Source organism: Cibotium barometz, chromosome 44 (genome assembly GCF_041138505.1).
Source record: "Cibotium barometz isolate CiBa-2024 chromosome 44, ASM4113850v1, whole genome shotgun sequence".
Taxonomy (NCBI): domain Eukaryota; kingdom Viridiplantae; phylum Streptophyta; class Polypodiopsida; order Cyatheales; family Cibotiaceae; genus Cibotium; species Cibotium barometz.
In genome coordinates, this window is record NC_141089.1 from 3,696,346 (window position 1) to 3,723,452 (window position 27,107).

The following is a 27,107-nucleotide window of genomic DNA, read 5'->3' on the forward strand; positions in this document are numbered from 1 at the left end:
GAAGAAGAAGATTTTCAGCCTCTCACCTTGTGTGTTCTCTATTAGGGTTTTGTGAGTGTGTGTGTGTGCTTGCAAGAGCTCAAGCTCTCTTCCCCCCTGCATCTTTTCATGGTATCAGAGCCTGGTTCGTGCTAAGGGCTGAGCTGCAAGCAAGAGAACCACAGGAAGCGGTACGAGGGTAAGAGCTGCAACTACTCTTCCCTAATTGTGTTAGTGAACTACACCCTTGTCGGGAGCTCTACGGGAGGCACCGGCAAACGATCTCTGATTGAGGAGCTTTCTTCGCGGGAGTAAAGCTGTAGGGCAACTATATAGTCCTTCGGACTTCAATTGTCGGGCCGAAAACGCGTTTCGGGCGCATCTGGACCTCCGTTTTTCAGAAAGCGGGCAATTTCGAGCACTGCGGGTAAGTCATCGATTCTCTGCAGAACTCTGTTTTTAGAACTGCAGGAAGACAGATTGACTGTGCAGACATTGTGGGTGCTGCAAAGAGGTCTACAGTTGCCATTGGGTGTATGTATGCACATTGAAGTCACTGGTTGTGACATTTGAGAGTACTACAGTACCGCTGCAGAAAATACTGCAGGTTGTGCAGAAAAACCAGAGTGCAGTTTCTGGTGAAATTGTGTGTTTGGCAAGATGTCTAATGATGGCATAACACAGATTGTGGCTGAGAAGCTGGATAAGAATAACTTTCATGCTTGGAGGTTCAGGTTGACGAATTTCCTGATGGGAAAAGGCTATTGGGACTACATAGAAGGTGAGCATGAAGAGGCACCGGAGATACCGGATATAAATCCGACTGCTGCAGATGTAAAAGAGTTTAAAGACTGGAACCAAGGAGCCAGGAAAGTTATGTATTGGCTTTCCATTAGCATACAGGACACCATGATTGGGCATATTCAGGATGCCAAGTCGCCCAAGGAGAAGTGGGACACCTTGGTAAAGCTTTATGAAACAAATACCAAGGCACACAAGATACAGTTGAAGAATGAGCTTCATACTGTGGAGAAAAAGAGCATGTCTGTGAATGACTATGCGCTAAAGATAAAGGGTATTGTGGAATCCCTTGCATCTATTGGTGTGTCAGTAGATGATGATAAGGTGGAGGTCTGTCTACGTGGTCTCGGGCCACAGTACAAGGCGTTCAAGACGTCTATTCAGACTCGGGAAAACATTCCCAACTTTACAGATTTGGTGTCTATGCTGATTATCGAAGAGAAGAGCTTGGGTGAAGACCAACAGTCTTCACAAGGCAAAAACAGTTCAGAGCAACAGGCCTTCTACACGAGTTCAGGAAGGGGACGAGGTAGAGGAGGCCGTGGACGCGGTCAAGGAGGTGGCCGAACAGGTAATCAGAATTATGGTCAGCAGCAGCAGCAACAACAACAGTCCCAGAATCAACAACAACAACAACAACACGCAGGTGGAAGAGGCAAATTCAGAGGCAAGGGGAGTCAAAGAGGCCGTGGAAATTGGCAAAGGCAATATAATGATGCACGTGAATGTTATTATTGTGGTAAGCCTGGACATGTGCAGTTAGAATGTTATAAGAAGCAGGATAACATGCAAAATGGGAAAGTGCAGCAAAACAACTATGCATCCTCAAGCAGAAATAATGAGGATAATGAAAGGTTGTTTGTTATGCAGCATGTCGTGAATGCCATGTCTGAAAATGTTGATGCAGCACAAAAAGATAATGTATGGTATGTGGATTCAGGCGCTTCGAACCACATGACGAGTCATGGGGAGTGGTTCAAGGAAATGAAAAACCCAGAAAGACCAGGTTTTGTGGAAACAGGGGATGACACTGCTCATCCAATTGCCCACATTGGAGATGTGCCATTGTCTATGCAGGATGGCAAAGTGAAGTACCTTGCAGATGTACTTCATGTCCCGAACATAACAAAGAATCTGGTTTCAGTTGGCCAGATGATTGAGCACGGTTTGCAGGTTCGGTTTAACCCTGATGGGTGTTATGTTGAAGATTTTAAAGACAAGTGCAGGTTGGTTGCAAAAGGCAACAGAGTGGGCAGAATGTTTACGTTGGATGTAGACATGCCTGAAATGAGTGCTGCGATGTTTGAAAATGGTTCAGGAGTTGTTGCAGACACAAACATATGGCATAAAAGAATTGGACATGTAAATGTGCAGAGATTGAAGTCTATGCAGACAAAAGGAATTGTGACAGGGCTGCCAAAATTTAAAGTGGAAGGTATGCAGAAAATATGTGAAGCATGCCAATTTGGGAAGCAAACAAAGCATGTGTTTCCACGTAACAGATATGTGAGCAGAAATGCACTAGATCTTTTGCATTTAGATGTATGGGGTCCTACAAAGACCATATCTATGGGAGGCTGCAGGTATTATGTGACTTTCATTGATGACCACACAAGGAAAGTGTGGGTATATTTCATGAAAGAGAAGAGTGAGGTGTTCACTCACTTTCAGAATTTTAGAGTTTTGGTTGAAAAGCAAACAGGGAAATATGTCAAGTGCCTAAGGTCAGATGGAGGGGGAGAATACTTCTCCAACGAGTTCTCTGAATTTTTGAAGAAGAATGGTATTCGGAGACAGTTTACATGCAGATACACTCCGCAGCAAAATGGAGTTGCTGAGCGGAAAAACAGGCACATTGCAGAGATTGCGCGAGCATTGATGGAAGAGAAGAATATGCCGCATTGCTATTGGGCTGAGGCTATTTCTACAGCAGTATACATCATGAACAGGACTCCAACTGCTGCAGCCATACATGATGTAACTCCAGAGGAGAGGTTTACTGGCAGAAAACCAGATTTGTCTCATCTGAAAGTCTTTGGATGCATTGCATATGTGCATGTGCCAGATGAGCTGAGAACTAAGCTGGATCCAAAAGCTGAAAAATGTGTGTTTATTGGATACTCCCTTGAGCAAAAGGGATACAGGTGTTATAACCCTGCTACACGTGAGTTGAGGGTAAGCAGGGACGTTGTGTTTGATGAGATGAGCAGCTGGTATGTTGCTGAAAAAGAAGCTATTGGGGCTGATGTGAGTGGAAGTGTGGTTGCACAGAATGCAGGTCAGCAATCACAGTCTTTGAGTGGACCAGGAGAGTCCTCATCTAGTGGGTCTGTTGATAGACCATGGAGTGGCAGGCTGCGTCATAATACCAGTCCTACAAATGTGATTACTACATCACGTAAAGGAAAAGAGAAAATGGTTGAGCCCCTTGGTATGCCTGACATTTCTGCAGGGCATTCTCATGTTGATGGAGAGTCTAGTGGCTCAGATATGAGCCTTGATGAGGAGCTTGGGATCCCAGCTATGAGAACACCTGGTGTAAAGAAGGCTATGGAAGCCATGAATGAAAAGCTACGAAGACCAGGGAGAGTGAAGAACCCTGTGCAGAGATTTACATATGATGGTTATGTGGCACATCACTATGCATATATGGCAAAGGTTGTGCAGGTTGTTGAGCCCACATGCATTGATGAGGCTGTTGGAAATGTGTGTTGGGAGAAAGCTATGGATGAGGAGATGGATGCACTATATGGAAATGAAACTTGGGATTTAGTGCAATTGCCAGAAGGCAAGAAAGCCATTGGATGCAAGTGGGTGTACAAAGTTAAACATAACAGTGATGGAAGCATAAACAGGTACAAGGCTAGATTGGTAGCCAAAGGATATGCGCAGACATATGGGATTGATTATGAGGAAACTTTCAGCCCAGTTGCCAAGATGGAAACGGTGAGAGTTGTGATAGCAGTGGCTGCATCAAAGCAATGGTCTTTACATCAGATGGATGTAAAGAATGCATTCTTGCATGGGGATTTGCAAGAAGAGGTGTATATGTTGCAGCCACCTGGTTATGAAGATGTGGGTCACCCCGAGCATGTTTGCAGGTTGAAGAAAGCCTTGTATGGCTTAAAACAAGCACCAAGAGCATGGTCTGACAAGATTTCTGAATATCTTGTCACTATTGGCTTTCATGTAGCCAATGCAGATTTCTCGCTGTATGTGAGACATGGTGATAGAGGAGTTGTCCTTGTTGTCATCTATGTAGATGACTTGATCATTACGGGGGACCATGATGCAGAGATCTTTGATGTAAAGATCTTGCTAAGACAGAAGTTTGAGATGAAGGATCTGGGGGAGCTCAGATATTTCTTGGGCATTGAGGTGATTAGGTCACCACATGGTATTGGATTACTGCAGAGACAGTATGGCTTGGACATGTTGTCCAAGTATGGTATGATAGGCTGTAAGCCTATTTCTGCAGTGAGACGCATACTGAGGTATGTGAGGTCTACTTTGCATTGTGGACTATTCTATGAGACTGGGACAGAGATATGTGTACATGGGTACACAGATGCTGATTGGGCTGGTAGTATCTCAGATAGAAGATCTACCAGTGGATTCATGTTTTCTTTGGGGAGTGCTGCTGTGACTTGGAGCAGCAAGAAGCAGCCTACGGTTGCTCTATCGAGTACAGAGGCCGAGTACAGAGGAGCTGCTATGGCAGCATGTGAGGGAGCTTGGTTGAGAAAGCTACTTGCAGATTTGGGTCTATCAGTGGATAGACAAGTTGTCATTTTCTGTGACAACATTAGCAGTATACAGTTGGCCAGGAACCCAGTCTTTCATGCTCGTACGAAGCACATAGAGGTCCACTACCACTTCGTCAGAGAGAAGGTCTTGGCAGGAGACCTTGACCTTGTTTATGTCAGCACAGAGGATCAGGTAGCTGACATCTTCACCAAAGCATTGGGTACAGAGAAGCTCCGCAGATTCAGGGCTTCGCTTGGTGTACATGAGATGGAGTTGAGCTCGAGGGGGAGTGTTGAGATATCGAGCTCTAGTGAGGCGGTGGACACTGATGACCCGCCTGGGGGATAGGCCCCACACTTACACCACTGGCATGGTTGGTGAGATCTTGGGTGATATGCGGCCAGCGGGATGACAGGCTGTGTGACAGCCATTCTAGAGACTGGCATAGTTATAGCGCCAGCTCATTTAGTCGGGTTCACACTAAAGAGAACCCGTGTATGTATTTGGTTGAGTACCTTTCATATTGTGTGTACTCTTATCTTGTATATGGTGTGTTGAGTGTTGAGTAGAGAAGAAGAAGATTTTCAGCCTCTCACCTTGTGTGTTCTCTATTAGGGTTTTGTGAGTGTGTGTGTGTGCTTGCAAGAGCTCAAGCTCTCTTCCCCCCTGCATCTTTTCACGGGGAGCCCAAATTTGAGGCCTTAGAGTTCAAATGAGCTCAAAACACCATATTAGATAATTTGGGAAAAATCCCATTCCCATTTGCAAAATGGGATCATGGTGAACTTGTCCAAAAGTTTGTCAAAACCTCCTCAAGTGACATATCATTGGAAAGATATTGAAGAGTAGAATCTAAATCTATGATCTCTGATGAAAAATTTGGAGTTGGTATGTTTGAGATATGTCCAAAACTATAAGGAGTAATTGATTCCCAAAATATGAGATTTTTTCCGAATTACCTAATATTGACTTTCAAATGCTTTCAAGGCCATCAATAGTACAGGATTAAGCCAAGAAACACAAGATTTGACCAAACATTTGAATGCTTAATCTCTATTTTACCAAAGTCACCTACATATTTGATGAAGAGCTTGGATCTCACTGTAGACTTGATCAAATCAAATTCTAACTTCACCAACTTGTAGAGCATGCTTGAAAACCCCTGGAGTCATGAGGAATTAGATCAATTTGATTTGGAGTAGACAAGATCTGCAATTTTCTCAGAAAAAACTACGCTGAAAAAAAACGTGATTTCTCCTAGATGCGCCAGCGGATTGCGCATCTGATTCGACTGGCTAGAGCATAAATGAGTTGGTTATATTGGGCTAGAAGGGTTTGGGCAATGGTTGAGCCTACAAGGAGAGGGAGCTCCTCCACTAGCTGGGAGTACAGAAAGCTTCTTGAAAATAACTAAAAAATTGATTAGTTTTTAATTATCTCCTAATCTTAATTAACTAGATAATGGGCTCATAAACTTGATGGATTCTAGGCTAGGCTCTGATACCATGTTAAAATTACAGCAATGTGATGAGCTATGGTGGATCAAATGCTAGAATCAACATCATTAACAAAGTGATTAGACGATAATTAAGATGTGATTAGTGAGTAATTAACAAATAGCTTAATGTAGGCATGGATAATCAAAAACCAGCAAATTCTCATTAGGCCAATGCCTCAATTTATAGAGTTTACATCCAAGCATCTAATCCCATTGATTTCTCCTTGATTCACTCTACCTCTTTTGCTTGATTCTCTCCACCTCTCCCAAAATATCTCCACACTTTCTAAATCTTCTCATGCTACCCTTTATTCTCTCCCAGTAGATTCTTCTCACCTTTTCACAGGTTCTCTCACATTTACAGATTCTCTTTTACAGCCTCTAACCAAGGACTTGTTTTCGCACACACACTATTCACTTGTATATTTCAACAGAGATGTGATGTGAATGGATGTGATGTGATGTGAAATGGATGTGATGTGATGTGATGTGAATCGAGATAGATGTGAATGGATGAGATGCAATATGAATGGATATAATGTGATGTGATATAGATATGGATAGATGTGATGTGAATGGTTGTAATGTGATGTGATATAGATATGGATAGATGTGATGTAAATTGATGTGAATTGAGATAGATATGAATGGATGAGATGTGATGTGAATGGATATGATGTGATGTGATATGAATCGGGATAGGTGTGAATGAATGAGATGTGATGTGATGTGAATCAAGATAGATGTGAATGGATGAGATGTGATGTGAATGGATGTGATGTGACATGGATGTGATGTGAAATGGATGTGATGTGATGTGATGTTAATTGAGATAGATGTGAATGAATGAGATGTGATGTGAATCGAGATAGATGTGATGTGAAATGGATGTGATGTGATGTGATGTGAATCAGGATAAATGTGAATGGATGAGATGCAATGTGAATGGATGTGATGTGATGTGATATGGATATGGATATGGATAGATGTGAATGGATGAGATGTGATGAGGATAGATGTGATGAGATGTAATATGATGTGACTAGATGAGAATGGATGAAGGACGATCGGAATACATATGATTGGATGTGGATTAAGCAATGTGAATTGATGTAGAAGAATGTGGAATAATGAGAAATGATGTGGAATAATGTGGAAAGATGAGAGTTCGTTAGAAACTATATTTATGACCTGTTTTTAAATGACTGCTTTATGTCAAGAATGCTCGGGAAGCATTTTGACGATCTCGTGAACCCTGGGAACTCTTTTCCCTGGTACCCGGGGCAAAACATAACCAAATTTCTAAATAGATCCTATCACTAAAGTGGTTGGGTAGTTGGCTAACCTATGGGATTAGACTGGACTGATGGATCCCTAAAATGAGACTCAATTCTATTATGGTACGATAGATGAAGTAAATCCCCGATAGTCTTGTTCTATGGAAAAGAATCAACGGTTGTGCCTCTCGAATGATGAAAAAAACGTTGGTCTCCATGATCCAAGTGCAAGTCTTTTTCTTGATCTGATCATGTGACTTACGGGTTCGGTCGGATCAGTTTGGTTAGTTAAGGATCTTGACTATGTTAGAATAAAAATATCATAGAGGAATCGCCGTGCTTTCTGGGCGAGGGAAGTTTTTTCGGGTTCGGTTTTGAAAGAACCGAGGGTTTAGTCTCTTGTCCGGATATCCCTAGGCAATCTACCATAATTATTGGGTTGCTCCTCTTCATAGCAATTCCAACAATTGGTATTAGAGCCTCTCCAACCACCACTAATTCATCTAGCCTCTCCAATCATATTTACTGCAACCCATTCTTTGTGAATCAGTGCATTCTCTATGAATCAGTCCAACAATTGGTATCTAGCCTCTATAATCATAATGACTATAGCCCACTCTCTATGAATCAGCTCATCAGAGCTCATTCTATGAACTTCTTTCAAATCCAAAGGCTTTCTCATCATTGATGATTCACAATGCCACATTGGTTCGACAATCTTTGGTAAAATTAAGCTTCAAATCATATTTCCAACATACTATGGTTCAAATCTAAGACCATATATTTCATCAAGCATTCAAGTTGATCTCATCAAATCTACAATCATCTGCTACTGAAATTGGGCCTCCAAGATCAGTAATGTTTCTCAAGTTGTTAATTATAATCTTCCGATTGCATTGATTGGGCGCTGACTGTTCCTCCAACCGCACCAATTATTGCAAGCTACTGATTCGATTGCACTCCTCTAAATCGGACGACTGTGTCGACTACTCCGATCGAGAGCTTCTTTACTCATCGATGATTTTATCTCCATGCTTCAATAATGCTCCAACATGCTAAATGGAGGCTATCGATTAGATCTGATGATTTTGTCAAATTTTCCTACTGATGACCGTCGATTCATCATAAATCAGTGATGTATCTGTCCCAATTTTCCTCAATTGTAAATCTACCCCAGATTATCCTCTTACTCATGCAAGATGGAGTCTAGAACATGGTTAAAGGCACAGAAGAAAATCCAAAACACACATCCAAATGAGGGTATCTAATCCTCTAGCTATCCCCTTTTCCAAGGAACTCAGGGATATATGGATTCAAGAAAACACTCTCCCTTGACTTCTCTTATTCCTCTAGCCAAGAGTACCCTCAACATGCTAGATTCTAGTAACAAAATGAAGATTATAGTAACAAAATAAATATTACAATTGACTACTAGAAAGCAATGTAGAGAGAGTAGGTTGGAGTACTTACATATGATATCATGAACTCATGCTTGGAGTTCATCTTCCATTGCTCCACATGATTCCCAAGTGAGATTCCCAAAAGTGATATACATATCAAAAGTTCCATCATATGTTCATCAAAATTTCCATCATATACTATTACCATAGCATGTAGCAAGCATAGGCAATCATAAAATCCATTGCAACAACAATTGCCCTAACCACCATGATATTCCTCAAGAAACTATCCTCACCATGGCATCCATCAATTTGTGATGCCAAAAAAGTGGATGGTATTGATGGGGTCTTCTCCACCAAGGAGGTATCAGTCTTGCACAAGGCCTAAAAGGGTGTGCTGGAAGACAAAACCACTATTGTGCTATTAAGAGAGGTAACCCCACTTATGAATAGGGGAGGAGGTATAATTTCAAACAAAAATTGATCTTCTATCAAAGCTCTAGCATCAACATCATCTGGTGTCCCTCATCCAGCTATCTGAAGCCTACTACTTGCTTGTAAGCCCTAGTTGAGTTAGGTAGATGGCAATGTGCCCCGCCAAATCTGCAAGAGCTCATTTGTGCCAAGGGTATCTAGGCTCTCACCATGCAAAATATTGCTCACACACGCCTCATGCAATCCTTAGCTAAGTTTAGCACTAGCATGGTCGTCCACCAAGGCAATGACACCCGCCTACTCTTAGTGTAAACATGGAGATTCTCCAGACTCGCTCTTCCAATATGGTAGGATAGAGGATAGCACAACTGCTATAAAGTGTGCTCAAAATTACACAGGTGCTAGAAAGAGGATAGCTATTGCTGCACATCTACTAGAAAGTGTGCTCAAAATTGCCAATGCAGAGTTGTTGGATCTCGATCTTAGCCTGATTGTTGGGGTTCTATAAGATTGCCAGCTAGACAAAGTTGCTGGGGTGTTCACCACAATGGCAAGTGCCCTCTAAATAGAAATCTTGTTCGCATCCATCAGGAAGCCTTTGGTCATCTTTTGGGCCCTTTGCTAATGACCCTCAGTAGCAATGGACTAATAGGAAGAGAGGAGTGTGCACATTTGGTCGCCTCCAAAAGGAGGGGACAACTAGGCTTGTCATTCTCATTATTACATTTGTGGGGTTCAAAAAGTAGGGATTGGCCTTCATAAAGTAGGGGGGTGGTGTAGGGGGCTCCATAAAGTAAGGGGGTAGGGTTCAAAAAGCAGGGGGTCCCTCCATTGTCAGCCCGTCAAACTCATAGGTCAAAAAACCTTAAAAATGAGTTTTTTTCTAAAAATTTCAAGTAGTGATTTTTTCCCTCTAAAAACCCTACCCAACCCGTATACCTCCATTTTTGCTCAATATTGTGCTTGGATTTGCAAGTCACCCATAGCTCCCTCTCCCTCTCTCTCTCACTCACTCACACACACACACATTCTCTCTCTCCCCCCTCTCTCACTCACTCACACACACACATTCTCTCTCTCCCCCCTCTCTCATTCTCTCTCTACTATGTTCATATCTGCAAACTCACCCACATCTAGCTCCCTCCCCCCCTCTCTCTCTCACTCACACACACACAAATTATCTTTCTCCCTCTCCCTCTCATTATCTCTCATTCTCTCTCTACTATGCTCATATCTACAACTCACCCACCTCTCGCTCTCTCTCTCTCTCTCTCTCTCTCTCTCTCTCTCTCTCTCTCTCTCTCTCTCTCTCTCTCATACACGCACACACACATTCTCTCTCTCCCTCTCCCTATCATTCTCTCTCATTCTCTCTCTAATGTGCTCATATCTGCAACTCACCCACATCTAGCTCCTTCTCCCCCCTCTCTCTCTCTCTCACACACACACACAAACATGTTCTCTCTCCCCCTCTCCCTCTCATTCTCTCTATTGTGCTCAGATTTGCAACTCACCCACATCTAGCTCCCTCTCCCTCTCTCTCTCTCTCTCTCTCTCACAAACACACACACACTCTTTATTGTAGGTGGATCTACAGTTCCCCCTACCCCCCTCTCTCCCCCCCTCAACTATTGCAGCATAAGCATCCATGGAGGCAGTGCATCATCCTCAAGCAGAACGTCAAGAGATGAGGTTGAGTCTATGATCTTGCACAATATGAGAGATGAGCACAGTGCTTGGCTTGGGAAGCAATTTTAGAAGGGAGATTGGGTCTATTTGTAGCCTAGTGCCATTGAACCCCATCGAGTTTGGCGTTGAAATGCGGTTGAGCACCATTGGAAGGGGCATCTACTATGTTTCAAGGAAACAAGGTATGATGGATTAGTTGAGCTCCATTGGAAGGGGCATCTACTATATGTTTCAAGGAAACAAGGCATGATGGATTGGTGGCCCTCATACAACATGTGTACTCCGCATCATCCATTTCATTTTGCACCGGCATATTCCTTTTTTCCCTTGTAACTTTATGCTTTTATCTCTATTAGATTACTTTACATGATCTTTGAATTATTATTTTTTCAACTTTATTATTAGGTTTTTTGTATCCAGAGATTTTCCCTTCCAACTTCATTGAGGAGCAGGCCATAAGAAGCCTAATAGGAACATTCTATGCCGTGCACACCCATATTGGGGATGGGGTATTCTCTGACATTGCCCCTTATAACCTTGGTCATTGGAAAGTTTTCTTCTACACACACAACTATGTAGTGCCTATATGTGAGTGCCTACATGTGACATGCGATTTTGGTAAGCTTGAAGAAATCCCCTCTCCTTCTCTCTCTAGCACTCAATGCATGCTGATGTTTGGACTATGGTTTCTCTTAAAGCAAATATGGCTAGTGATATACAAGCCTCTTTGAAGTACACTAAGGCATCAAGATCAGTGGGTCTTACTTGGGCATGCCCCACCTATTTCAAGCTTTTATGTGCACACAAACGCCTACCATGTACATGTGCAAGGTGGTGGGTGTTGAAGAGATGGCGTTGCTTGGCCAAGGGTGGGACCTTGTGGAGAGGAGCACAAAGGGGAGCATTTCAAGTGCAATGTAGTGCAGTCCATTGTCTCTTTATGATTTTTGTGAGCATGTGCCACTTTGTGTATTCATTTTTGTTACAAGTGGTTGATGAGGAAGAAGGGAGCATGGATACCCCTACAAGCTCAAGAGGAGGCTGCGAGCCTATAGATCTCTCTATAGGCCTACCTAGTAAGGGGGGTAGAGATTATCAAAGCAAGTAAGCATTGGAACTTGTTGAATGTTTGTGATCACACTTGCGCATCTTAGGGTACGATTGAGTCAGCAATGCTTGCTTCAAAGTGCAAGGTAGGAAGGTAAGGATGGTTTGTTCTTTAAACATGAGTTCCCTCATATCTATCTTATGTCACTTACTGTGTTAAATGTTAGGATAGGTTGGAAGGAGGATGGAAGCAATCACCAAGGTGTTCTCTGATCGGGGGCAGGATGATGTAACCTTAACTCAAGGGACCTAATTGAAAGTGTCCTTGTACGGCACTTTCATTTTATTATCTCACTCCAAATTGGAGTTGTTTTGTAATCTCATTCCATTCCAGAGTTTTCTACTTAAATATGTTTTTTGAGGTACTTTGCTTTGTTGAATCGATCTTTGGTGAGTTGAAGAGGTACATTGTTGTCTTAAAGAGGTACTCTCATTTATGTAGAGGTTATAATTCGTGCATTGTTGAAGAGGTTATCTTTGGTGTGTTGATGAGGTACTTTGGTTTGATGTAGAGGTTATGTTTGGTCTCTCTCAGAGACTAGTACTCAAATGATGCATTTTTTGTTAGTGTTTTTTCATACTTTTTGGTCCAGTGTGAAAAGGGCCCTCCCTTCTATAAAAACCACACCCAAGGCCCCATTGTGTCACTTTTACCTTCACTCTCTCTAGAGCACCAAGCACCTACACTCTCGAAATATCACCCCCCCTCATCATGGTGGCTGCATATGATAGCTTCATCAAATTTTTGCATGATAGTGAGTTCCCTCAGGCCTCGCACTTGCACATTATGTTCAATCGTGAGGTTGATTGGGACTCCACCATCTAACTACATTTAAATATCTTTACAAACACCTTGAGATACATGGACACCCATCTCAAGCCGCACTACATTCAAATATCTTTGCAAACACCTTGAGATACATGGACACCCATCTCAAGCCGCACTTAATTACTATAGGAAATGATCAAGGCATAATTATGGGTGCTCTTGAGCCTCCTGGAGTACATTCGCCAGAATGAAAAGCCCTTCCAAAAATGTCTCAGAAGGTTTGAAGGGTTGGTGATGCAGTCAGGACAATTCGTGTCTTGAGAAACAAGTTTCCAAGCTACATAGAGGAGACATTGGCCACAAGTTTCTTTCATGGTGCCTAACGTGTTTTGTTTTTCTCATTTCAGAAGGAGAGGAGGATGCTGAAGTCAAGATGCCCCAACTACACCTTGGGGATTCATCATCGACCAAGGCGGGCTAGACAGGGTAGCATCTTCCACTGCAACAATCAAAGGTGTGCTCGTACTCAAAGATTTTCCTGAGGGTGATGGCCAAGAATTCTTGACAACTAGAATCCATTAGTAGGCGGCAAGGCATTGGAAGAAGAAGATGACTCCACCCCCATTCCAGAGATCAATATTGACTCCTTATGTCTAGTGATTGTAGGTGGAGAGCTCTTCATTTTTATGCATGACATTGAGAAATCCTACAGGATCCACACGGATGAATGCTTAAGTATGCTAAAGGTCAAATCAGAGTTCCCCTTGGATGACTCCAATATAGGAGAACATCCTCCCATTGTGTGACAGACTCCTTGGAGGAGATAGTGGAAATTGCCCTAGAGGTAGTTAAACGTGCAGAACAGGCAAGTGTTATGGACGAGGAGTTCGAGGCGGCAAAACAAAACCTCTCCCTTGCCATTTTGCCCTATACAGTGATGGTGGGTGGCAGCCCACAACCACACAAATCGACGAGTCCAAGTCCAATATAAACTTGGACCAAAAGGCCGATGTAGATGAGGATGAAAAGCAAGAGGTTGAGGTAGAGGTGGTGGACAGTTGGGCTACACGGGGAGGGGGCACACGTGGTACCGTGGGCCCATACTTGGCCCTTAAACACGACATTGGCTTGATCCCACTTTAGGACATTGTAATTATCCACAAGGATTTCACACCAAACGCCGGCTTCCCCTTTTTGTATTGAAAGCCCTTTCAAAGCCAATTTGTGTGTCTACAATCGGCCAGACAATTACCTATATAATCCAAGTAAAAAAGTCCCTTGTTATGGCCACTTTTGGTAGAAACTTTAGAGGCAAGGTCTTGGCATAGGTAGGGATTGCCCAATCTATAACAAGATAAAAATGGAAAAATACTAATGAGAAAATAAGAGGTAAGAGAAATAGTACAAGTTGTATTGCAACAATAATGATAAAGACTCAAGTACATCCACCTTTTATACATCTTTTAGGTGCCTTCACACCCATATGCATATGGGATAAACTCACCCACACCTCTTCTCTCTCCTCTCATTACAACTCATAAAGCGGGCAAGTGACCCAAGTGAGCAAGTGACCCATCTAAAACAGGGGAACATGTGCCCTACCCCCATTGTTGGTTGCTCTTGGAGGGGGGCTACCTAAGCACAACAAGATGAGGGAGGGAAAAGCCAAACAAGTGGCCTATAATGCCAATTGATGTCTTCAACCTTTTGAGTGAGAAGGGGCCGGTTGCCAAGTGCGCAGGAATGCCTTGCACGACAGTTCCTCATGCGATCACAGTCACCCTGAAGTGTCCCCCAGAATCCTCTAAGAGTGTGAATTATGTCAATCCAAATAGCGTGAAAAGTCTCCGCTGGCAAGGTCGTCCGGTGCTCTATGGCCTCCCCATCATCTCACCCTCCAGATGTGCCAAGTTGTCAAACTGTTGATCACCTCCCATATTTGACATCCCCCCTCTGACTAGGAGGTGGAGAAAAAGTCAGGCATGGGGATCACCGTCATCACATGGCTGGACAACTGAATGGCCGTGCTCCCCATTGAATCCTCATATCCAAGCATTGGGCCAGGCCAAATGGGATGGAGGGTACAAAAGTAAATGAAACCCATGTGCCTATGTAGTGTGAATGCTCTTTGCTCTCTATGGATGAAGGCCTATGTAAATGGGTAAACAAACCCTCCCTTTATTTTCCCCCATTTTTCTAGGTTCATCAGATTCATCTTGGCCCTTGTTTGTGGGCTGACCACCCTCAAGATGGTGGGGGGCACCATTTCCTAGTAGAGGGAGTGCCCCCATATTGTTATTAGCCTCTTCTAGACTTCTAGGTACAGTCGGCTAGCTCCTTTTCATATGGGCCAGCCCTAAGCGACTTCCTTTCATGGGTTTGTGGGCCTCTTTCATGAGGCACATCTTTCTTCTAGTCATGGACATATTTTATTCAAGTCGGCGTATTGTATTGTAGTGAGCCAACTATAGGTCCCCACTTCCTCATTCCACATCATCTTGGATTGTGGTGTGTGTTGCCTTATGTGCATGCTTCACCTGACAAGACTGCCATGTCCCTTGCCTTGGGAGCACTTATATTGTATCCTCTTCTTTTCCTTTTGAGGTATCTAGTGTTGGTTGTTTACTTCTCTCATCTCTCTCCATGTGCACTCTCTCCACGGGCACTCGAGCTCGTGATTCTTGCTTTTGCTTCTTGTGCCACTCTATCTATTGGACCTTAATGTTGTATTCATAGGCTATGCATGGTTTCATAATTTCCTCGCCTACATAATGCGACCTTATTCTACAGAAAATTGTAGCTCTCAAAAAACCTTGTGATTTGCAACAACACAATTTTCTACAGCTTGCCAAAAAAGTCACAAAAATTCTAGTGGATCTAATTTTGGTAGCTCTTAGATGTCCTAATTCATACCTCGTTATTTTTTTTATCACACTTGTTCAACTCTTTCAGAGCTTTGGGTGAGGTAGCTTGTGGTTGTCTAAGAGGCGTGTGCAAGAAATCAGATCCTATACGAAAGGTTTAGATTTGCTCATAGATAGATAGAGGGACCCATATCTATGCTCAAGTCATCGCTTCTTTCCCTAGAGACTTGCTAATCAAGCCATCATTTTTTTCTCTAGAGACTTGCTAAGAGAGAGAGAGAGAGATGGACCCAGCTCTATGTTTGATAGAACCAACTCTACACTCCACCCACACAAATAGATATGGAATCAAGCTCTATAGATATTGCAAAGCAAGAAACCCTAACCATTGCACTCAAATGGACTACACACATGCATCCTCTATGGGAGAAGACACCATGGATTCTTGGAGGTTAGAAACCTGCAAATTATGATTATCTTTCTTAATTATGATTAGCCACATTACAATCGACCTTTATACTAGGCCTCCCTTTTCACATCCACTTATGGCCTTGGCCCCTTCACATTTACTTGGCCCATAGGTCCATGGTCCTAGTCCTAGGCCTCTATGTGGATGACATCATTCTCCTTAGTAACAAGGAGTCAGCTCTACACGAAGCACAGTGAAATTTTTGCAGTCTTCCCACTTTCTTATGGTGGCCCGATTTCCTATTGTTGCCTTGGTGTCCAGATTCTGCATGACCCCAATGGTCACTTCATCAAGCTTGTCTCACAAGACAAGTTCATTGACGAGATACTTCTCGGTTACAGCATGTATGGCTGTAGTGGGGTTCCCATTCCACTAGTTCTCAGTTTGAAGTTGTCCATTGATATGGAACCTTCCAATGAATCAGAGAAGTCCTACATGCAGACCATCCCTTACAGTAATGTCTTGGGCAGCATCAAATATCTGGTAACCTGCACTCGCCCTGATTTATGCTTTGTAGCTGGCTTTCTCTCCTGGTTTATGTCTAACCCGGGCTCCCTCACTGGCGTGCTCTCAAGCGCCTTCTGCGCTATCTCAAGTATACTCGGGATTTCACTCTTACCTTCTCTCAGTCAGGTTTGATTCAGCCCACCTTGTATGGCTAGTCTGATGCAGACTGAGGGGGAGATATTACCACTCGCAAGTCAACTACTGGTTATGTCTTCATGTTTTCTGGAGGTGCAGTCTCATGGCAAATTAAGAAACAGGGTACAATTGCTCTCTCTTCCACTGAAGCTGAGTATGTAGCTGCTGTAATAGCATGTAAAGAAGGGATCTGGCTTCAGAGATTGCTTCAGGAGATTGGCATTATCAAGTTGTCTCCATTCACCTTTCACTCTGACAACATGTCATGCATCATTCTAGCCAGAACTCCAAGGCATCATGAGCAAACTAGGCATGTGGACGTAAAGTACCACTTCATCACAGATTTGCTTGAAGAAGGCCACATGTACCTAGAGCATACTCCCACTACTGCTATGTGGGCAGATTTTCTCACTAAGGCAGTACCTAAGGCCAAACATTACAATGCTATTGATCTTACTGCCTAGTGTCTCTTAGCTCATCATTTTACAGCATAATAAAAACTTAGCTTTAGGGGGGTGTGTCAAAGGTTAAGTCCTAACCTTAGTCAAGTTAAAACTTATGTTTTTATTAGATGTAAACGGATCTTACTACAGCCGTTAGTTGGTATTCTGTTCCAGGCCAACGGCCTTCATTCCATTGTATATATTCACCCTCTTGGGTCCATCTAATACATCTTGGTTTTAATTCAATCTTGTCTACACGGTCTCCTCCTGTGCGCTCTCTCATCTTTGTTCTAGGCTAGATTTCTACACCTACAAAACACAACAATCTTCTCACACTCCTGCATCAATCACCTATAAGCTATGGCGGCTGTCGATATGAGCTCATCAACAAGCGATCACCTTAATCCAAATCTAGCTCGCTTGATTAGCTTGGCTATGGTGATTGCTCTGCTTGCTCCCTCCCTGACTCACGGCCACGGCGTTGAAGCTCAAGCAGCCCGCATTCCAAGCTTTGAATTCTTTAATTATCTTGCTATACAGGGTGCTAACAGCACCACTGGTTACAACACCGTGACCTGCGGAGGTCAACCCTTTCTTTTTGGCACCATTTTCTGCTTCGACATGCCCCTGCTCAAGAAGAAAGACTTGAACTCAGAGCTCCTTGGGCGCGTGCAAGGAACCTTCACCATAGCGCAGCAGACTGGCGGTGCTGTGTTCGTCACGGAGACGTTCGTGATCAACGGCACAAGCTTGCCATTCAAGGGAACCTTCTCTGCCGCTGGCTTGGAGAACATCGGCAAGCTCAGCAGCAAGCCCATCACAGGCGGCACAGAGGACTTTGATCTCTGCCTCGGCGTCGCATACACCACCCCCCTCGGCGCTCTCAGCCCGGACGACCATGGCAACAGCTTCGGCTGGTTTATGTACAACGTTCAATAAGTAGGTGTAGAAACGCGAGGAAAGTTTTTATAAGTATAATATCTATAAAAGTCCATTCTTTAAGGGGTCATGGGGAACAGCCCGTCCACATGTATGTAAGAGGAATAAAATTACGTTTAGCCTCAAAGCCTTAAATAAAAAATATCATTCTTTAAAATATGGGCGACAAATTATTTTGATTGGTTTTCTTTAATTTGAGCCTTACAAATGTAGACTATGACGTCATGCTCTCTAGAGTTGGTCCCATCAATCTAAAGTAAATGATTATTTTGGTTGGTTTTCTTTAATTTATATGACAAATTTAGACTAGGATATCATGCATTTTTTTTCAATTTTGTCCCAATAATCTAAAGCTACTAATGAACATTACCATAAACATTTTTCTGAGTATTGCTTTGTTGATAGGGTTTTGTTTTATGTCATGACATATCATGTTTGAGCTATACTTCCATAATTATTCCACATAGAAAACTCTCCCCACCACCATGTGAGCTATAGCTAACCATCAAGAGATATTTGGAATTAAAAAGGGCCTCATACTAGGGGGGAAATCATATTTGCCAGTAATACAGAAGATAGACCAATGAGAGGGAGGGTTGGAGTGCACATTGGTGGGACACATCTTTATGCTACCTCTTTTTCATTGAACGAAAACTTTGCCTATTTTTCACTATGTCTCATTGTTCATCCCACGAGTGACCCACTTTTTTTCCAGCTCTTGCACAATTATCTCCACACCTTTTTTATGCTTTTTAAACTCATTTATGGACGGGGTACAATTTGTTTTTTGTGTGTTTCTTTCCCAAATAACACTTTGATTGCTTAAATCATCCCCATTTTAATCCTATGAAGATCATTTGTCTTTCACATAGATTATATATTTAATAGCTTTATTCTCTTCATAACAAGGCTCATTCTAAATTTTTTATTAGTTTTCTTTCCATATTAGTTTTATTCTCTTTGTAACAAGGATCATTCTAAATTTTTTTCTTTCCATATTAGCTTTATTCTCTTTGTATAGTTTTCTTTCCATATTAGTTTTATTCTCTTTGTAACAAGGATCATTCTAAATTTTTTATTTCCATAATATTTATGGCGAGCTCCATCCTACAATTTTCTTTCCATAATATTTCATTCCTCTATTTCCACCACTGAGCTCAACTTCTAGGCAATGTTGGTTTAATTATTATATTAATAGCTACATTCTTCACAACATAAAAAATGAATCGGTGAAGCAATATTTCAAGGTGGTATATTTGATCTTTATGCAACCATCAACAATGAGAGACTACGTATATAGTTCATGAGAGGGGACTATTGAAAAGGGCACTTGCTTTGTTTTAAGAAAACAAAGAGTTTAGTGATGGTAGATATTTTGTGATATGTATATATGGTTAAGGATATGTTCCTTTTGATCCTATTAAGGAAATAAAAAAGTCACCTTGCCTCCTACTTACATTATGTAAAAATATCAATATTTTTTTCTACACTCTAGTTTGATTCTCTTCATAACAAGGCTCATTGTACAATTTTTTTTCCATATTAGTTTTATTCTCTTTGTTACAAGGCTCATTCTACATTTTTTCCATATTAGTTTTATTCTCTTCATATAACAAGGCTCATTCTACATTTTTTCTTTCCATAATATTTATGGTGAGCTCCATCCTACAGTTTTCTTTCCATAATATTTCATTTCTATATTCCCACTGAGGTCAACTTCGAGGCAATGTTGGTTGAATTATTATATTAATAGCTACATTCTTCACAACATAAGAAATGAAGGTGTTTAATGGGTGAATCAATATTTCAAGGTGGTATATTTGATCTTTATGCAACCGTCAACAATTGGGGAATATATAAAGAGTTCATGAGAGGGGACTAATAAAAAGGTTACTTGCTTTGTTTTAAGAAATTAAAGAGTTTAGTGATGGTGGATATTGTTTGATATACAACTTATATGAGGATATGTTCCTTTTGATCCTATTAAGGAAACAAAAGGCCACCCTGCCTCATACTTACATTATATGTAACAATATTACACATGGAACCATAAGGACATCATCCTTATCAATGTTTTTTTCCCCATCTCTTTTACATACCTCTTTCCCACTGACTTCTACTTGATTCTAGAGGTTTTCTCATGGCCTAAAAGACCCATATCATGATGAGTATTCACAGTAGTCTTGTGTTTACTATAAAACAAGCAAAAATGTGTGCTATTCTACTCAAAAAAGACCCATATCATGATGAGTATTCACAGTAGTCTTGTGTTTACTATGAAACAAGCAGAAATGTGTGCTATTCTACTCAAAAAAGGCTCTATGTAAGCTTATGTGCTCACAATGGTAATAGAAAGAAAAACAAGATCCAAACACTCACACACATACTTAAATCTTATAACAATCAAAGCTATGATAACAAGAATTTAATGTAACTCACAAATCATAAAAATATTTCACATTTGATCTTAAGAAGAAGGATAATAAAGAGGAAAATTCACAACAAAGATTTCAAAGTAGATAAAATGAATTATATACAAATGGAAAAGATAAGTGTGGGTGGCTCACACTTGATTGATGCTCAAAACTTACTTATACCTTAATTTACTTCTCTACTCTAAGTTCTATAAATTACTTAAAATTATGATTAAAATTTTACTTCTCTACTCTAAGTTCTATAAATTACTTAAAATTATGATTAAATTTTTGGGTACCCTAGTGCAATCAAAGGGCTCTATGACTACATATTACTATACTTCATGGGCAAGGCCAACATGGCTTTCTATCATCTAGTTTAGTTTTGTACATTTGACATTGGGAACCCATCCTCCTTTTGTCGAAAAGTAACTATGTTTACACTACAACAACAGGACACAAGCATAACCGCGCAACGTAACCGTGTGGCACGTCAAACCACAGTGAAAAAAAGCATGATAGCAAAGAATAAAGTAGGCACGGCTATATGTGCCGCTATAGGAGCGCGGCTATAGCCATGCGTATAGCCGCATGTATAGCTACGTCTATAGCTGCGTCACTACAAAATACAGAAAAAATTCTAGAGTGCAAAACTTCCAGAGAAGACAATTTTCAAAAAAAAAAACCATTTTTTTGTCACCCACATAATCATAGATTTATATGTTCAAAAGACTAAAAAAGACTAACGATCAACATCATAATCATAGATTTATATGAAAGACTAACGATCAACTACAAAAAAAAAGAATAATGTTTTAACGAGAGCTTGGCTCCACATTGGATGCGTCTTGAATTAAATCCATACATGCGAATTGGTCTACCTCAAAATCTAAACCTCCATTCATTGAAAGATCAATGAAAAGATCTATCCCATCACTAGTATCAAATTCTACATCATCATCATCATCACTAGCATGTTCAGATTCTATTCTATCTTGCTTAACTTGATCGATTGGTGGTATTTCAGACTCGTCATCTTCATGCTCCTCAATTTCATCTTCGACTTCCATCTCGACATGTTCATCTTCGACTCCCACTTCATCCATGAGCTCTATGACATTCTCATCTTGAAAAATTCTATTTGAACGAGGAGTAACTTGGATGCCATACCACCATTTATCATCATTTAAGTCCGGATGAAACATAATCTAGTAAGAGAAACACTTGAAGTGTAAAGATGTAATGATAAAAAAAATTTAAAATCTTAAATAAATATAATTGATAATTTTTACCTGTTCACATTGTTGAGGTAGCACAAATGTGTCTTTATCCACTCGCCAAAACTTTGTTGAATCGATTGCCATGAACCCACTTGATTGCTTCCTTATGGTTGCTTGAGGACCTTGACCAACCACGTCCTTGAACCACTTGACATTCATTATACAAATGTGGAATGTTCTAGATCCAACTTTCATGATGTTTTGAATCATGCCACAATAATGAAGCATTGCTCCACTCTCTTGCTCAAACATTTGCCATTACTCCACAATAATGAAGCATTGCTCCACTCTCTTGCTCAAAATTTGCCATTACTCCACAATCTTGTGTATTTCTGTTTGAATCTACATGTTGAGTGCGGAAGTGTCTTCCCTTGGACCACATGGCATTGTATACTTTGTACTACCATCATTACAAAATGAAATATATATGTAAGGATTAAGAACCATATGAGGTGATACTATTTGAGTTTGAGAATAAAACGTAGGAATACTTACTTGAGGCTCGCATCCTCTTGCGTACTCCCATTCTTCTTGTCTGACCTCCTCTCCATCTTTTTCTACATTTTCCATTTCTTCATCAAGCCATTCAATGCTACATTCCTTTCGAAGTGATGCAAGATTGGGTGGAAAAGGTAACGATCTTGAATGCCTCCTAAAAGCTTTCCTCTCTTCATTTCTTACCTTTTTTCTCTCTTCATACTTTGCAACCCACTTTTTCATAACTTCACTATTGAGAATACAAAATGTATTCACCTTGTTCATCATTATTCGATCCATTGTCTTTGATCTTCCTTTTCCTTGTGGTACATGTGACATGATCCGCTCATCATCCTCGTTATTAGTGCATAATCGTGGCATGTCGGGATCCACTCGAGAGAGATACTCTGAAATGTATACAAGAGCTTCTTGCACCAACCAATCCTCCGCCATGCTTCCTTTTGGTCTTGCTCTTTGCCTTACAAAATCTTTTAAGTGTAGGAAATATCACACCCAAGTCCATGAACTCATTCAAAGGTTAAAAGGGGCAACATTACCTCAGTCATTTTACTCATATGGCATCTAGAAAAGGGCGCCTATTTTCAAGTAGCCTAGAGGGCATCTTGTTCATTTATGGCAAGCTCACATGGGGAGGAGATGGTATATTATGCTTGTAATACATCATAGATGATGTCAATAAGGTCTTGTACTCATTGCCTATATAAGAGGCCATTGCTAATGAAGATCAAACTCGAGTTTCTTTTCTTAAGCCTAAACCATGTTCAATTATCTTCTCTCCACTTAGCCTTAAGCTTGTTCCTAATCATGAGATAATCATGACCATAATCATGTTTGATCCCCCATAGTCTTGCTTATTCCCTTAAAATCCAACAATTGGTATCAGAACTTAGGTTCACATAATCCAAATCTCCATCATTAGGCCATCATTAGGCTTTTTATTAACACCTCATTAGCTTAATCACCCTCTTAATATCCTCTCCATATTCCTAGCCTGAAATATAGGCAGCTCATGGAGCATCAAGCTCATCGCTCTCTTCACGAATCGTTACAAGCTCTTGGCCGTGCCTTCTCAACATGAATACAAAGCTAATGACGGAAGGGATTAGGTGGGGAGTGACTGGAGCCGTCGGCATTGCTGCAGAAGCCATCTCTTTTTATTTTGGGAAAAAACACTCTTCTATCGCCATCGCTTCATCAAATGCTAATTCCTCAGAGCCCCGGGGGTTTTCATAGGCTGCGAACACGCCCATCCGGTGAGTTTTTTGAATGGTCTCATGGTTTGGTGGCTACAGGACTGACATAGCCTTTGGAACTTCATTTACTAACAGTAAATGAATGAGTGAATAGTCCACTTAATCACTGATGTTTTGTGCTTAATTGGTCTCAAATCACTGCTATTGAAAGTGCTTAAAGCATTAGGTGTTTAGACCTAGGCCTCTACTTCTTTCAAGAACTCCAAGTGACTCAATTTTGAAAAATTATTTTGAAGGCATTTGTCACATTGATCACCATGTACTTGATGATATTACTATATTATGATGATGTTATTGTTTATATTAATTTTTGAATCACAATGCCTGCACCATCTGATGCCGAGTCTTCAAATGTGCAATATTTGAAGCCTAAGAGAAAAAGCAGAAAGCCTAGGAGACGGGTGAAAAACAATGTCTACAACCCAAGAGCAACCAATGTTTCAAGAGGGTATGATTGGTCTGAATTCTTCATAAACAATCTTCATCTATTTGGTGAAGGAATCTAATCTTGTAAAAGCACTAGACACTGTCCTTGAGTGATTCTCAAGTGGTAAGACCTTGCTTAATCATCATGTCTACATCCTCATTCCATATTGATAAATTTAATGGGGTAGGTTTTCATACTTGGCATGTAAGAGTAAAGTTCATTCTCATGAAGAAAGGTCTTTGGGGGGTTGCTAGTGGAAAGGAGAAAAAACCTACCACTAGAGATGGTGAGCAAGGATGGGTACCTAGGGATGAGAAAGCTTTTGCCATAATTGCATTGGGTCTAAGTGATAACTACATACATCATATCTCTGATGCAAATAACTCTGCTGAAGCATGGGAAATCCTAGAGAAACTATTTGGGGCAAAAGGGAAGCATTCCAAGATAGGGCTGAAAATCCAATTCTTTAAACTTGAAATGAAATCTTCTCAATCTTTTCCTTCTCATCTTAATTACATGAAAAGCCTAATGTCACAACTTGCAGCTAACGGAGCACCAATAGATGATGAAGATGCCATTGCCGTCTTATTGAAAAGCATGTCATATGAGGAGTATGGACATTTAGTGTCAACACTCATGAACCTTCCTGACCCTACTTTAGGAGCCATTGAAGCTCCACTCCTTGAGGAGTACAAAAAGAAGCAAGAGAAGACATGGATAGTTGAAGGGGCATACTTCTCCAACAACAAGTCACACTTCAAGAAGAAGAACTTCATCGACACAAAAGGAAAGAAGAAGACTTGTGGATTCTGTGGCAAGGATAATCACATTGAGGAAAATTGTTTCTTCAAACAAAAAGCACAAAAGGCTTTCCTCGCAAGCCAAGACAAAGAAGAGCAACAAGAAGAGGCCTCTGAAGAGGCCAACTACATCCAAGATGAATGGGCTTTTTGAGTAAAATCAGGAATTGCCCCTACTATGTTTAAAACCTCTCCATCCTAAACATAACTATCTCATTGTAAGCTTTACTATGGTATTCTAGCATCATCCATCATTGCTAGCATTGTAAACCTAACTGGAGTAAGACCTATGGGCACCAGCATGGTCATCATAATTAGTTTTGTAAGTTGTAACTAGAGCCTAGAATTGCCATCATAAAGGTAGCATTGTCATGGATTTGGTTGAAGGAGGGTTTGTAGGAAATATCACACCCAAGTCCATGAACTCATTCAAAGGTTAAAAGGGGCAACATTACCTTGATCATTTTACTCATATGGCATCTAGAAAAAGGCGCCTATTTTCAAATAGCCTAGAGGGCATCTTGTTCATTTATGGCAAGCCCACATGGGGAGGAGATGGTATCTTATGCTTGTAATACATCATAGATGATGTCAACAAGGTCTTGTACTCATTGCCTATATAAGAGGCCATTGCTAATGAAGATCACACTCGAGTTTATTTGCTTAAGCCTAAACCATGTTCAATTATCTTCTCTCCACTTAGCCTTAAGATTGTTCCTAATCATGAGATAATCATGACCATAATCATGTTTGATGCCCCATAGTCTTGCTAATGAAGATCACACTCGAGTTTATTTGCTTAAGCCTAAACCATGTTCAATTATCTTCTCTCCACTTAGCCTTAAGCTTGTTCCTAATCATGAGATAATCATGACCATAATCATGTTTGATGCCCCATAGTCTTGCTTATTCCCTTCAAATCCAACATCGAGTTATTCATGAAGCGCTCAAGGAAGAACATCCATCTAGCCTGCGCACAACACCACACATGGACACCTCATCTACCAAGTGTACCACAAGATGTAGTTGACTACTGAGTATAGTTCTTGGAAAGTTCTCCTCAAGCATACAAACTGCTTCCACTACCATTACTCGAACCGCATCAATAGAGAATGGATAAATCTCCTTTGAACTTATTTACCTAAGATGTAGATATATGCTTTCACTTAGCAAGAATAATCATATGCCATGTAGCATAATAATGAAAGAAAATCATGCGATTATTGTTGAATAGTTTACCTCCTCACCAATGGTTCCATTTTGTATATTACCTCGCACACTTTTTTATCTCCACATCCACTAATGCATATGGGTAGAATGAACTATATATCACCAAAAAAATAATCAATATTTCATCATTTTGTCAATGAATTAAACCAATAAAGTATAGATATGACGATTGAACATACCTGTAACATCTTATGCCAGTCATGTGTTTTTAGGCCATACAATTGTGTTGCTCCTTTTTTTTTGTTCTTGTGAATGCTCCCTTCAAAGAATGCATAACACCAGTAGGTGTACAAAAGGATCCAGTTTGATCCTTCACTCTCTTCTGCTCCTTCTTTGTCAAGATCCAAGGTGCCTTGGGTAAGACCACCCTTCCATTCTCATGAACGCTTGGCCAAGTGGTAGGGAGATGATCAATCAACCTCAAGTCCTCCCAAATGGCAATAGAATCTCTCTTGCCAATTATGTGATCCAAAATGTTGGATGCCACATTTTTTATAATGTGCATGGGATCTAGAAGATGATTAATTCTTAACTTTGTCCAATATGGAAGACGAAAGAAGATAGAGTACCTTGTTATTCCCGATGCAGGCGTATTGGATGATCCTCTCCACACCACTTCCCAGTCTCACCAACACTTAAAGGATGTGGAGGAACACCTTTTGTTGAGGGAACAAACTTCTCATGTGATCATATGGAAGAAATCGGTGATGATTTTCATACATGACCTTCTTGAGATTAGATGGTCTTGATGTAACAAGCGATGGTCCACAAATTCGACAAGCATTATGGCTGGAAGTTGTAAGACCTATTCATTGTAAAATATAGTTACATGAGTTGGACATAAATTTATCAACAATGCACTCAAATTAGGTGATCAAAGAAAGAAGCATACCGGAGCAGTCTCCGAATCCTGAAAAGTCATGCATTGTCCACATTAAAATTGCCTTCACCTCCACACTACATTGTGAAAGTGGTCTTGATACATCATGGATGCCATGCCATAGTGTTTCTAGCTCCTCAATCAAAGGCTCAATCAAAGGCTCAATATACACATCCATGTTCTTGACCTTATGCTTTCCAGGAACAAGAAGGTCTAGCATTACATGACCTTTTTTTATTGACTTCCATGGAGGTGATTATAGTTTA

The 27,107-nt window shown here is 40.9% G+C and overlaps 1 protein-coding gene and 1 pseudogene across 1 annotated transcript; one reads left to right on the forward strand and one right to left on the reverse strand.

Moving 5' to 3' along the window:
- The first annotated feature begins 17,480 nt into the window (after positions 1-17,480).
- LOC147612870 (uncharacterized) lies at positions 17,481-18,059 on the forward strand. The gene has a single exon (XM_086782120.1). The coding sequence runs from the start codon at positions 17,481-17,483 to the stop codon at positions 18,057-18,059; it is 579 nt and encodes a 192-aa protein (XP_086638246.1).
- Positions 18,060-21,288: 3,229 nt separating this feature from the next.
- Positions 21,289-26,887, reverse strand: LOC147612871 (uncharacterized; annotated as a pseudogene).
- Positions 26,888-27,107: the final 220 nt, after the last annotated feature.